General features: G+C 32.8%; 1 protein-coding gene across 1 annotated transcript; it reads right to left on the minus strand.

The window, feature by feature from the left end:
• Positions 1-205: 205 nt before the first annotated feature.
• LOC122585538 (G-type lectin S-receptor-like serine/threonine-protein kinase At2g19130) lies at positions 206-2,900 on the minus strand. The gene has a single exon (XM_043757666.1). It carries the CDS (start codon positions 2,863-2,865, stop codon positions 427-429), a length of 2,439 nt encoding a protein of 812 aa, XP_043613601.1. The 5' UTR covers positions 2,866-2,900; the 3' UTR covers positions 206-426.
• Between the last annotated feature and the right edge of the window lie 11,775 nt (positions 2,901-14,675).

Here is a 14,675-nt window from a genome sequence, read left to right on the forward strand (position 1 = left end):
GATCGGTGTATTGATATAGAGATACACACACATACGGAACATTGTGGGTACCAGACAAAGGGGCTTGACGATTCAAGAAACGGTTACCAGCAAAATTGAAGAGACACGATGGTTTAGGAGATAACCGACTGTGGGCCTATAAATAGATGCGTGTGTATTCGTTTGTAAATGTGTCTTTTACAATGTAACACCTAATAGAATTATATTTCTTGTTTAATCTTGTTGTTCGATCCTGTGGATATGGAATATCGATTCTTAACAAATTATACAGAGGGAATAATGGATATCATACACTCGCATCTAAACTACATCAGTTAATACATTCTTGTAGCCCATTAAGAATCTTCTTAGAGATCATTTGATCACCAGAATGATCTTTATTGTATCCATATAACCATATATGCATAACGACGAACAAGTGTGTAATTAAGTGTATTTTGTGCACACGCCGGCACCTTGAGAAGAGACACTTGAGGGATTACTCTGAGCTTGGGAGGTTTGGTTGGAGGATGATTCAGTGAAGAAAACAACATTGTCGTCGTTATCAGCAAATAACTGGAGAGATCGGGGCATTGGAGGCATATTAACTTCCAAAAGCCCATCAAGAATCTGTTCAACTTGACTCATCGCAGGTCTACAGTCTTCATCGTCCTGTATGCACCAACAAGCAACTTTGCATAGTTTTGTGACTTCTTCATCATTTGCCTCCCTTTGCAATCTGGGGTCTATCAGGGTAAGAATATCTACGCCACCTAGTAAAACATTTGCTGCTATCATAGGAAAAAATTTCTTCTTCCCGTCTTGTGATGATTCTGAATTCCGTGTGCCACTTATGAACTCAAAAATCATCATGCCGTAGCTGTAAACATCTGCTTTGGTTGTGATGGGCACTCCGGATAACCATTCTGGTGCCAAGTACCCTCTAGTACCCCTCATCGTTGTCAAAACCCTGCTGAAGTCTCGACCAAGAAGCTTTGCAAGGCCAAAATCCGCAACTTTTGGACATAATTCACCATCTAACAGAATGTTTTCTGGTTTTATATCACAATGGATTATGCAGTCACGACATTTCTCATGGAGATAAACCAGCCCTCTAGATATTCCTAGTGCAATCTGATACCTTGTTTTCCAGTCTAAAAGCTTTTCAGTACCGAATAGATGGGCATCTAGAGATCCATTTGGCATGTAATCATACACTAATAACTTGCTATTACCTTCAGAGCAAAACCCACGAAGGCGTACAAGATTTACATGTTGAATGGTACCAATTGTGCTTACTTCTGTTCTAAACTGCTTCTCTCCCTGGCTTACACTTTCTAGTTTCTTGACTGCCACTACACTAGAATCGGGCAATGTACCTTTGAACACAGACCCGAAACCACCTCCTCCTAACTTGTCAGTGAAATTCTTTGTGGCAGTTTGTAGATCTCTGTAAACAAATGAAACCAGCGTGCCCTCTATTGCTGTTTTGCCAACCCTCTTCTTTCTATGTATCAGAAGCCAAACCAAACCCACAAGTAGCACCACACCAACAGAACCAACAACTGCGCCTATGATAACCCAATTATTCTTCTTTTTAGTTGGAAGATCCTTCTTGGCAACTTTGACGTATAGTTGTATTTCGTTGTTGTTCTCTGAAAGATTCAGGAGTTCCGTATCCCAAATGGAACAACCACTGTCATCATAAGCGTAAGCGCGACAGGAGCAGTTAGTCAAACAAGATCTTTGACATTCTCCAGCATTCCCAATAGCCAAAGAAGTCGAATTGGGAGGCTTTGCGGTGTTCGGATAAGAAATAGGGAGAAACCCATATCTTTCTGAGTTTCGCCCACACTGCAACTCGGTTTTCCTCACACACCCACCGGAGAAATCAGTTATATCCCAATCACTCTGTGATCTAGGTATAAAACCAGTTAAACAGTTGCAAAATGGCAATACACTATCTCTACAAGAACCAAAAGCTCCACAATAATCATAAACCTCACACTGTTGTCTAGGTTGAGACCAAAACAAATTCCATTGTTGTGATTCGGGTAACCATGACAATTGCTTAATCTGACCAGAAACATCCATTATAAATCTCGATATAAGCGCAGGATTATACAACGAATAAGTGAAATAACTCTCGTTTTCATTAGTAACATAGCTAAAATCATAAATATAATTCAACCTCATTTCAGGAACTAAACTGAAAATCTTTTGTTGTTCATCCCAAGGTCCACTAGTCCAATATTGTGTACTCCTATTCCATTTAATTATATACTCTTTCTTATTTGGATTTAGCTCTAAAGAAAACAATCCTTCAGCAGGATCATCAGTACTTTTCCATGAAGTAAGAAGTTGTTTTTGTCCATTTTTATAAGTAGCAATTCTAGCACCAGGCAACCAGGTATGAGCCGGAAAATCGAAACTTTGCCAAATATTTTCACTAGAATTTGGCTCATTTCGCAAAACTAAGTTACCCCCATCAAGAAGCACAGCCTCCTTAGAAACTAACAAACTTGATGAGTTGACTCCTGTTGACCATATTGCAACTTTTGATTCATTCAACAAGACAAGATTTCCATCTACTATTTTAAGTTCAGACTTGAATCTATCTGAAACTGGGGTTTTTCTATTTGCTACCCATGCAATGGTCTTAGGGACTGTATTCACCTTTTTATACCATATACCTATATAATATTTAGAAGAATTACCTGGTTTGAAAAAGCCAAGTTCAAAGTTTTCATCTTTTGAGATGATTGTTTGATCACCAGATAAAGATTGGTTTGCAGTGATAGTGTCAACTCCAAACGAAGGAGAAATTATTAGAAAGAAAGTGAGTAATGGCAGCAAGAAAGACATCAGAGTGTTGGTGAAACACATGAAGTGAAAGAAGTTTTTTGTAGGTGGGAATTGGGGAAATATTAAAAACTTGTAGTGTGTTTATAACAGATCTATTTCAAAAGATGTGACTTATGTAAGTAGAAAAGTCAAAGTCAGTAAAAAAGAAAGTATAAAATGGGGTTGACAAGTTTATGGAATTAGTCAAGAAATCCAGATTATGCATAATCGGATGGAGGGAATTGCACCAAAAGCAAATACAATTTTTTTTTAGAACAGCAACAATTTTATTATAGCTACTAAAGGTCAAAATACGAATATACAAAATCAATTTCTAACAAAAACAAATAACTTTTTAGTCTGATTTCTAACAAAAACAATTTCTAAAAGTATCTTTCTAAAGTACAAATAGTCCATAAAAAGTGGTTTGGGTTTGCTATCAAAATATGAAAACTAAAATTCTAACAATAACAATTTTGTAAAATTACATTTCAAAGATGTCATTGGACATTAAAAAATTGCAAACAAAATAAATAAATAAATAAATTAGTCTCTTTCTTTATTTTAACTTTGATTATTAGTTTTTAAAAAAATAACAACCTTTAAAATATTATTAAAGTTATTATTTGTTAACTCATTATATTCATTTTTAATTTCTTGAAATTTAATTAGTTAGAGTTTTAATCCATCATCGACCTCTGGTCTCAATTCCGTCTAAGTATTAATACATCAATTGTGTTTAATAAGTTTAATTTGAATAATTTGCATCGAATCCGAATATACCATAATCTATATATATAGTTCACATTATAAATAACTTTGTGATATATTGATTTAGATCCAGATAATCTAATCTGAATAACCCATCATCCATATGATACATATATGGATAACATTCATACACGTTGTTTATTAAATGAGAAATGAAAAAGAGTACACACAAGATAGAAGATACAATTTTAATAAGTTATGATTTTCCTTATTGGTACAACCATTTAAAACTTTTATTTTGGGTGTTAGGTGGATAGTCTTTAATTTTGAGACAATGACATCCTCATATTTAGGTCTCTAGTGAGAAAAAGGATATTTCACTATCGTGCCTAGTTTTGAGTTATGACTAAAATAACATATCATGCTTAATTCTATTAACAACAAAGACATGTGCACAACAATAACCGTATTCAATCACGACATAAACAAAGTACATCGGAGAGAAGATATTAACAATCTTATTTTAACCAAAAATATGCGAGGATTAAAAACGTTTATACCAAAAGGATTTCTAGCCAACAACAAAGATACGTGCGCAATCTTTAAGATCAAGATGAACACCTCGATTTTGTGGACCTAGTCTGTGTAGATTACGACAGCATGACTTGCGTTTTCTAATCTACATTGAAAACATTCAAGCCCACATTATTTAGCCCAAGAATTAAATCATTTTAGCCCAGGTAAATTAGGTCTAATTTATTTGACATTGTCCAACAATCTTTGGATTAGAAATTGTTGGTCCTTAAGGAGTAACAATAATGCACAAAAACAAGATTATCATTAAAAAAAAAAAAAAAAATTTGGATGGGAACTCATGATCTCATATATTAATCCCCCAATTAGGCTAGTGGTTAGATGAATGTCAACCACCTAATAATCTTCTGATTATCTCAAGTTTGTTTTTGACAAGACTCGAACTCTGGATTCTGCTAGGAATTAATGACTGGTGGCCATTGAGCTATTATCCGGTGGTTAGATTATCTTAAATTAATATTAATAGAAATGTATATATTCTATTGCTTTAATACTTGTACTTTATGTTTTAAAAATTATTTTTTTCTATTCACATCCAATCTAACAGTAAAAGGATATAATATGTTTTAAATGTTGTTGAGGAGGTTACGCAATGGAATGAGTACGAAGTGAACTATCTTTCGCTTTTTTCTTTTAAAATGTTGTTGAGAAGGTGTAATACAACTTTTTTTTATATACCTTATTGACAAATTAACTCAACTTTTCAAACACTAGTTTGATTAAGGAATTAGTATTTAAGAATGTAACTAGCTTTGGATATTTGTTTATAATGTGAAAAAATTAAAGTCGTGTTTATTATATTCAATAACTTTCGAATCTTATCAACTATATGTATGTGATCAATCAAAAACTTACAAGTGCCAATTGGTTGTCATATCTACCAGAATACAAAGATTTGTTAGTTATTTCATACAATGAACACAACTTTAGTTTTTCACACTGTATTCCACTGGTGGCGGGTGGGCGAAGGGTCCAAAGGAAGCCAATTTGACGCGTATTTCACTTGCTCTAATGAGCCAGCTAAAACTTTGTTTCCCTTACAGCTTTGGATGAATGTTTATAATGTGAAAAAATTAAAGTCGTGTTTATTATATTCAATAACTTTCAAATCTTATCAATTGTATGTATATGATCAATCAAAAACTTACAAGTATCAATTGGTTGTCATATCTACCAGAATACATACAATAAACAAGATTTGAAAGTTATTTCATACAATGAACACAACTTTAGTTTTTCACACTGTAAAAATCCGTACATAGTTAGTTATATTCACTGATACTAAATCCTTTATTTAACTAATTATATACAGTAACAAACAATGCAAGATTCAAACAATTTATAAAAGAGTATGGTAACACATCATGTAATTACTAACACTTTATTTATTGTTAATTTAACAAGAATATACTAGTTGTGAAACTGAAACACATAACACGGAATCAAAGTACGTGGTTAAATACAAATTACACTTCTATTATCTTATCCTTACAAAGGTAGCATAAGTTAGGGTATATGAACACAAAACAATCTGGACTGATTACTTTTGGTGGAAAGTTATAAAGATTAGACTATTGTGATTGTCAATTTTAAATGAAACATCAATTGATATTTATAGATAGATAAATACACGCATTTGAATGTCATCCAATTTTTGATAGGTGCGATGATTGTGTGTCTTCTGCATAAAAGAATTTTGTGATGATGACCTTGGTATTTATGGTCTCTCACCACTCGAGGCGAACCTCTGCCAGCCAACTAAAAAAAAATTATATATCATTGAAAAGACATGTTAGAATAAACATGATTCGATTTGAGTAATAAAACATCCATAATTGTATAGTGGAACTTGTAAGAACATTAAAGCATTAATTGCTATTGATTTCGGGTTCCCATAATAAGGTGATTGAGTAATAATGGGATGATAAATTCGGGTGAAACATGATGCACGAATTTAGAGAGGAGAGACACACGAATTTGTGTGGGATTATGTGTGTGTAATTTATTTTAACTTAGGGTTAATTACCCTCTATTTATAATGAGAGTAATTACACATTCAACCCTTTAATATTTACACATTCAACCCTTCTGGTGTTTAATGTGTGTACCATTAGTCCTCTTAGTTACAATCACCTAATGGGAAACCCTATACTACGTCTCTAAGAGTAAATACGCCCATCATATATTTACCTAGACATAGGGATTTCAGTTATCGTCAATTATCATATCAGGAATGATACATGATCAGTGACGGTCACACTAACGTGGTTCCAACATTCTCCCACTTGACCAAGCGATCATTTATCTATGAGTATTCAAATAAGTTCCGGAATAATACTCATTTTGTTTTAAACCGAAATCATAGCCAATAAGTACCATCGTAGAGAAAATCATCAACTCAGGACCCCCACTAGTCAAACTATGACTCAAATTTAAAACTAATAAGCAATGAACAATTGACTAAGACAAATTTTGTTATGTAATGTCTTTACACTGTTATGAGCTCGAAGTGTAACTAATAGACAAACAAAATCTGAATAAGGAGGAAAATTTTAATTAACATAATAATAATGACCAATAAGTACAACATGCTATCATAATATGTCTTTAAGTAAACCTCATCTTCGATACGTATCCTACGAAGATTTTAGGAGGAAGACCTTCGGTCATTGGATCCAGTAGCATATTATGTGTACTTATGTACTCAATACAAAGAACATTTTCCTCAATCCGTTTACAAATAGATACTTTGTATCAAGATACATCTCAGCGCCAGTTGAATTGTTACTGTTCAAAAATTACGGTAGCTGAGTTATCACAGTAACACTTCAATGGTCTAATAATAAAGTTGACGACTTTCGAGTCCACTGACCAGGTTCTTTAAAAACATCTCATGACATGAAATTATGAACGTTCATACATCATGGTAGACGTTGCAGTCAGTTTCTACTTATGACTCCGTCAAAAGATAGGTTTGCAAGCTAACCATAAATATACATCCAGAAGTAGATTTCTTATCGGAATTAAAACATCCCACTACTTCCAAGTTGCCGCCTCTTCTATAAGTTAATATGTAGTCTTTAGTCCTTTGCAGATACCGTAGAACCTTTTTAGCCATTTTCCAATATGCTAATCCGGGATTATATACTTAACTCCCAAACATACCGGCAATATGAGCGATATCTGGACGAGTACAGACCTGAGCGTACATAATGCTCTCAACTACTTATGAGTAAGGTATCATCCTCATTTGCCCTTTCTTTAATCTCAATGTTCAGACTTTGGAAACAATCACATACATTTCCTTTTACTAATAGATCTATGGTGGGTGTGTAGTGTTGCATGTTATGGCGTTCTAAGATATGTTCAATATAAGCCTTTTGAGAAAGAACTAGAACATCATTACGCCAATCCCGATGTATTTCGATACCTGTGACATTAAAGGCATCACCGGGATCTTTTATGTCGACATTCTGCGAAAAGTAAACGCTTCGACTTATGCAACATATCCAAGTTGTTACTTGCAAGTATATCATCCACGTGCAAAAGAAGGATTGTAAATTTACTCCCACTGATCTTGAGATAGGTGCATTAATCCACTTGATTTTCTTAGGAAGTCTTGTCCTCTTATGACTTCATTAAACTTAACGTACCATTTTAGTGATGCTTGCTTCAACCTGTATATGGACTTATTCAACTTGCAAATCATGTGCTCTTTACTTTATGGAACTCTAGGTTCACATGTATCCTTCTTAATGCAAGTTTGCATTTAGGAAAGTGGTCTTGACATCCATCTAATGTAACTCTAAATCATAATAAGTTACGAATGCCATGATGATCCTTAAGAAATCTTTATGAGACAAGAGATAAGGTCTCTTAATAATCGATTCCTTCCTTTTGAGTAAAGCCCTTCGCAAATGGTTATGGCCTTATAGCGTTTGACGTTTCCATTCGGGTCTAATTTAGTTTTGAAGATACACTTACAACTTATAGATTTGGATTCTTCAAGAAATTCAACCAAGTTCCAAACGTCATTATGCTATATGGAATTAAGCTCTCAAATTTTGGCTTCATTTCACTAAGCGGCATGATCGCTATTAATGGCTTCTTAATAAGAGGTAGGATCAGTAAGCTTTCCAATGTCCTCAACTTCAGATAAATAATGAAATCATCAAATTTATGGTCATGAGTGACCGAGATGATCTCCTGAGTTGATTTTCAGGTTCAATAAGGAAGATGCTTTAGCATTAGTAGTAAGATGTTTTGCTTTAGCATTATTAATAAGATGCTTTATCATTAGTAGTACTCTAATTAGGAGGTTTAGAATTCTGATAAAGAAGGTGGATCAGTGATATTAGGAGCAGCGTTGGGTACAAGAGGAGTTATCGGAGGAGTAATAATAACCGACGAGTGGTTCCCCCCGCTTCTTGTACTTCCTGCAAATCTTAAGTTATGATTTGTCGTGCTCCCACTGATCTCTTAGTTCTCATGAAATGTGACATACTACGTGACAATAATACTAGTAGAGTAGGAAAGACAATAAAACTAATAACCGATAAAGAAACAAGTAAGGGATTTAGGATCCAGTTTCTTTAAGTTAGGGTTATAGAGTTATGCTTTGGCAGTACAGCCTCACACGTTCATATAACTCAGACTCAGTTTCCTTTTTGTTCAGGAGTCTTAAGGACAGATTCTAATGGAACTCTCATTGAGTATATGAACAGCTGTGCGTAAGACCTCAGTCTAAAGAAAAGTAGGTAAGTTAGTGTTAACAAACATACTTTTCACCATGTCCATTAAGGTCCAATGTCTCCTTTTAGCAACAGACTTTCGTTGAGGAGTACCAAACATGGTATATTGGTTACTTATGTCTTGTTCCTTTCAAAAGGTTATAGAAAGGATTAAGAGCTTAACCAATATTAATATGTCAACCATAATACTCACCTCCTCTATCTGATCTCACAACTTTTATTTTATGATCAAGTTGGTTTAAAACCAAAGTTAAGATCAATAAAAGTCTCTAAGGGTTCAGATCAAATATAGGTGCATATAATGTGAATAATCGTTAATGTATTAATAAATGATGCATGGATGTGGGACAGGGGCCACTAACATCAGAGTGAATTACTTCCAACAAGTTGGAACTTCTATTGGCTCCTTTCTTAATCCCTTAAGCCATTGAATACATGTTTCAAAATCACAAAAGTTAAGAGAATGTAATATTCCATCCTTTATGAGTCGTATCATGCAAACTCGTGAGATGTGGCTAAGGTATTTATGCCACTATATGGAGTAATTCTCTTAATTAGTTAGGTGATTTTGTCTTTGTTTTAGTTATGTCATCAATATTAGGAGACAATAAAGACTGTGAGAAATTATGATCTAGTTCTAACTTACACAACAATTCATCAAAGAAACTATGACCAAGGAATTCATTATTATGAGTAATGGCAATCTCGTCGTAACCATGAATTAATACATAACTTTCAAGGTCTTAAACTAGAGAAATGGATACAAGGTTCCGAGAAATTCTCGGTACATATAAGGTATCCAATAGTCTAATACGCTTTCAAGTGTTTATATGTAAATCATAAGTCTCCATGGTTTCGAATATAAGAGATCAACCCAATTAACTCTAAGCTTTCTTTGGTCATTTGATAGCTTCTGAATTGTATGGAATCTTTACGTTGAGTTAATCACGTGAACCATAGAACTAGATCACACATGTATTAGAAGATACATTAAACATAAAAGAATCAATATTACATGAAATAAGTTACCTTTCTTAGCTAGCAGTTCCTTGAATTTAAGGCAATCTGGGCACAATGAGAATTTGCAATTAGGATTGCTCGCCAAGGACTCAAAACTAGAGGTAAAAGCACCATGATTAGCCTTTTGAACTTTAATTTGCAGTCTTATTACTGTTATATCTTTCTTCTTAATGGAATTAGCAGTGGTAGTAAGGTAAACACTTTAGGTTAGCCCAACTTAAGGGGACCATTTTCTTGCACACACATTGCATTTAGTTCACTAATCGACCATTTATCCTTCATAGCGCTAAAGTTAATTTTGAAGGTGTCAAAATGAGCATGCAATGAGGTCATTAGAAATGCATAAGAAAATTGTCAAAGACTTCCATTTTAGGACTCTTAAGCTTATAAGCCATGTTAGTCATCTTCATTATGTGTTCACAAATACTGCTATTTCCTTTATTCTTAAGCTACTTGCATACGCTTTATACATTCCCTCAGATACTTTAATTAATGAAGTTCCTGACCATCATTAGTGACAAGTGATTCGCCCTATCCCACTTTCTTAAAATTTGCTTTCTGAGCTGTGGAAAAATTAGCAGTAATAGCAGTAGGTTCATTATGGCGAATGACATAGTCAAGGTCTAGTAGCATCTTTAGAGTTAGAGGTAATTAATCCTTTCATAAAGCAAAGTTTGCATCAATAAGCGGCTAAATGCCTAAGTTAGGTACTATAGTGGAAATAAGGAGGATATCAATTTATGATAAAAGTAATAGAAGATTATTGAAGTAATGCCTAAAACTAAGGGCAATTAGATTATAGAGACATAATTAGCTATCTAAGACAGACTAAGCAATATCTATAAAACTAATGGAACTAAAGTAATGCCTAAACTTAACTAAGGGCTAATAATAATGTTCCTCATAATTAGATATCTAAGGCTTATTAAATAATGTCTCTAATAATGGAACTAACGTAATGCCTAAAATACGTGAGGCTAAAGTAATGTTCCTAAAAGTAATGAGACTAAGACCATTATACTAATGAAGCCAGTGATAGGTAACCTATTGTAAACACCAAAACAATAAGTTGACATAAGGCTCTACTTAGATTTACATCACCTTTGGGCAGAAGTAACTAATATCTAAGTACACATGAGCATTAGGGTCATGCGGCACAACGCTTATCTTTTGACCTTTGGGCACAAAATTAAGAATCGTGTATCTTATGCATGAAAAAAATATTCCTTTTAGCACACAAAGTGTATTAAATCACCTTTAGGCAGAATCAATATACTTAGTGTTCATTATCCAAAAGGAAAAGAACGCACCATGAGAATCATATTTGACCTTTGGGCACAAATGATGAAACCATGTACATTAGTGCGAAGCCCCCAAACATTACGGGGGTCCGGGGGTAGCGCCCCTGGGAGCGGGGTCCAAGTGGCGGCAGCCCCTAACGGGGTCTAAGGGGCAGAGCCCTTGGCTGGGATCGAACTCATTCATCAGCTGTAAGAACATTAAAGCATAATTGCTATTAAACCAAAAAATTTTACCCTTAAAGTGCTATGGTAAAAATGTCTCGGAAAAAATTATTTTTGAAAAATTAGGGATAAATTCAGCCACAAAATTATAGGATAAAACAGTAAGCACAAACTCATTCATCAGCTAAAATCATCTTCAGTATAATACGAACTTAAGTAATAACTCGTGATAACATAAGCACGAAGTTAAGTAATAGTTCGTGATAATGTAAGCACGAAGACATCAGTAAGTCGTGATGACATAGGCAGAAATATCATTAACTCGTGATGACATAGATAGAAAATATCATTAAGTCGTGATGACATAGGCAGAAAAAATCATTAAGTCGTGAAGACATAAGCACGAAGATATCAAAAAGTCGTGATGATATCAGCATGAAGATGTCATAAACTCGTGATGATGTAAGCACGAGTTTGTAGCTAATTCGTGTATGAAATTAAGCTGAAGTTCGTGGTGACATAAGCATAAGTTCGCAATGACGTAACCGCGAATTCGTGATGACGTAAGCGCGAAGAGCTGCAGAAGCCATGATGATGTCAGCACGAGATGACGTCAACGTGAGGATGACGTTAGCACGAAGCTCGTGTGACGTCAGCACGAAGTTCATAATCTGCAGATTTTTAGTTCGCGAAATTCATCAAATTCGAACCAAATCATGACTTATAGCTCGTAACGAGGCTCTGATACCACATGTTGGAATAAACATGATTCGATTCGAGTGATAAAACATCCCTAATCGTCCTGTGAAACCTGTAAGAACATTAAAGCATAATTGCTATTGATTTCGGGTTCCCATAATAAGGTGATTGAGTAATAATGGGATGATAAATTCGGGTGAAACATGATGCACGAATTTAGAGAGGAGAGACACACGAATTTGTGTGGGATTATGTGTGTGTAATTTATTTTAACTTAGGGTTAATTACCCTCTATTTATAATGAGAGTAATTACACATTCAACCCTTTAGTATTTACACATTCAACCCTTCTGGTGTTTAATGTGTGTACCATTAGTCCTCTTAGTTACAATCACCTAATGGGAAACTCTATACTACGTCTCTAAGAGTAAATACGTCCATCATATATTTACCTAGACATAGGGATTTTCAGTTATCGTCAATTATCATATCAAGAATGATACATGATCAATGACGGTCACACTAACATGATTCCAACAAATCTATCCATTAAAGTTTAGGAATCCGCATGCACCAAAAATGATACAACACTGAATTTGCCAACTATATTAACCGTGTATTTAAAGTTATTAAAAATTCAAAGGGATAAAACTATCATGGTGTGTACATGAGTCTACAAATAATGGCTGCTAAGCATTGGTTTGAAATTTATTAAAGAGAAAAAACTATATCTCATAATTTATGTAGAGATTGTGTTTCACAAAGAATGAGTTCTATACTACGTACTTTCTATAATTACATGGATCTAAGTGTTCTAGCCATTTACTTTTGTCTATCTTCCTATGTACTTAACGTTTTAAATGAAGTACCGTGAATGCGTTTAATCAACATCCATTTATTAACTTTCTACATTTTACGTACCTTTTATCTCTAAATTTTCCTTTTTATCATTAATCTAATATTGATGCTTACATATTTTCACTTTTCTTTTATAGTTTATTTTCACATTTTATTTATCAAAATATAAAGTACTCACAATGAATTTGATGATTGTTATTTATTTAGAATTATCCTTTTAAACGAAGCAGTTGTTTTAGGATTAGGATCCTCTATATTTATTTCCAAACTTTATAAATAAAGTTGGGAATTTTAACTACTCGATTAAAATCAATAATGTAATTAATATTTAAAAATAAATTTTGAATTTTCACTTTTAATTTTTAATCTAGTGGTCAAAATGCTTTTAACTTAGCAACCTTAAAGGATCTTCATATGTTATTTTACTAGATTATTGTCTCGCGTAATATGCGGAAAAAAATATATTTAATTAATGAAATGACTAATTTATTATATTGTAAATTGACGGCTACTGATAAAAGATGTTGAAAATAGATTAATTAGTATCATGATGCAAAAGATGTAAATTAATATGTAACTATAATGAGTTAATTAACAAATAAACAAAGTTTAATTGAAAAGTTTTGCATTTTATTATTAAAGTTAAGGCACGTAGAGTAAATAAAATAAAATTTCATGATTTAATGTTTCTATAAACAGTTAAACACTTAGTATAACTTCAAAATATTGTATCAAGTGATAATTTGAAATTCAAGATAAGCAGATCGGTTTAACGACATATAACTAAGAACCGAATAAAAGTTTGACTTCTTTTAAATTGTGTAAGTATATTAGTCATTTTCTACAATCTTTCATATATTTTAATGCTTATATAAATACACACATGAAGAAAAATTAATAAAACAAAAAATAATCTAACATCAAAGCAATATCTAAGCACTACACTTACATCTAATATTCATTTGATTACCTCTCAAGCGAGCATATAAATATCATCTTTTTCTTTAACGGATAAATGTAATCTTTTCAAACGTATATGAGTTTCCCAATTAGAGTTATAGATATTTATTCATTTCTATTTGAATATTCAATTTTATATATTATCTCTAAAGGTTTTTAGCCTCAAAAGTCTACTTTTTGTGTTTATAATTAAACCTTTTTTATAACTTTAAAAGTAATTATCATCTATATATTAAGATCTCAAGATTATGTACTTGTAGTTTATTTTTACAAAATTTTTTAATGGTACAAACAATTGTGTAATACTAGTATTTTGATTGAAGTGTTGTAACTAAAAGTTTGAACTTATTTAATGGTATTTGTTTTTCTTAAAAAAATTTAGGACTCTTTTATATATATATATATATATAACATTTGGAAAGGTTGGGGCATGCTTTTTTAGATAGAAGTTTTTATTCGCAAAATCCATTTGACAAACGCAATCCCGAGCACCCACTTAAAATTATTAAAAATTTAAAAATTGTCAAAAATATATCGAGCTACTTTTTTTAATGAAAGAAGATATAACTTTAGGACTACACATATTACATTTTTCATCTAATAATGTATAGTTTTTGAAATAATAATTTTAAATAATTAATTAATATAATTTTTTCCGATAATTTTCACGTTCTCAAATTATTGACGGAGTGAAATCTACTTTTTTATAGAAACATGCATGTGCAATAAATTTTAAATTTTGAATATGTATGAATTAATAATGAATTTTTTCGAAATTTATGAAATATTAATTAAT

Source organism: Erigeron canadensis, chromosome 1, assembly GCF_010389155.1.
Source record: "Erigeron canadensis isolate Cc75 chromosome 1, C_canadensis_v1, whole genome shotgun sequence".
NCBI classification, from domain to species: domain Eukaryota; kingdom Viridiplantae; phylum Streptophyta; class Magnoliopsida; order Asterales; family Asteraceae; genus Erigeron; species Erigeron canadensis.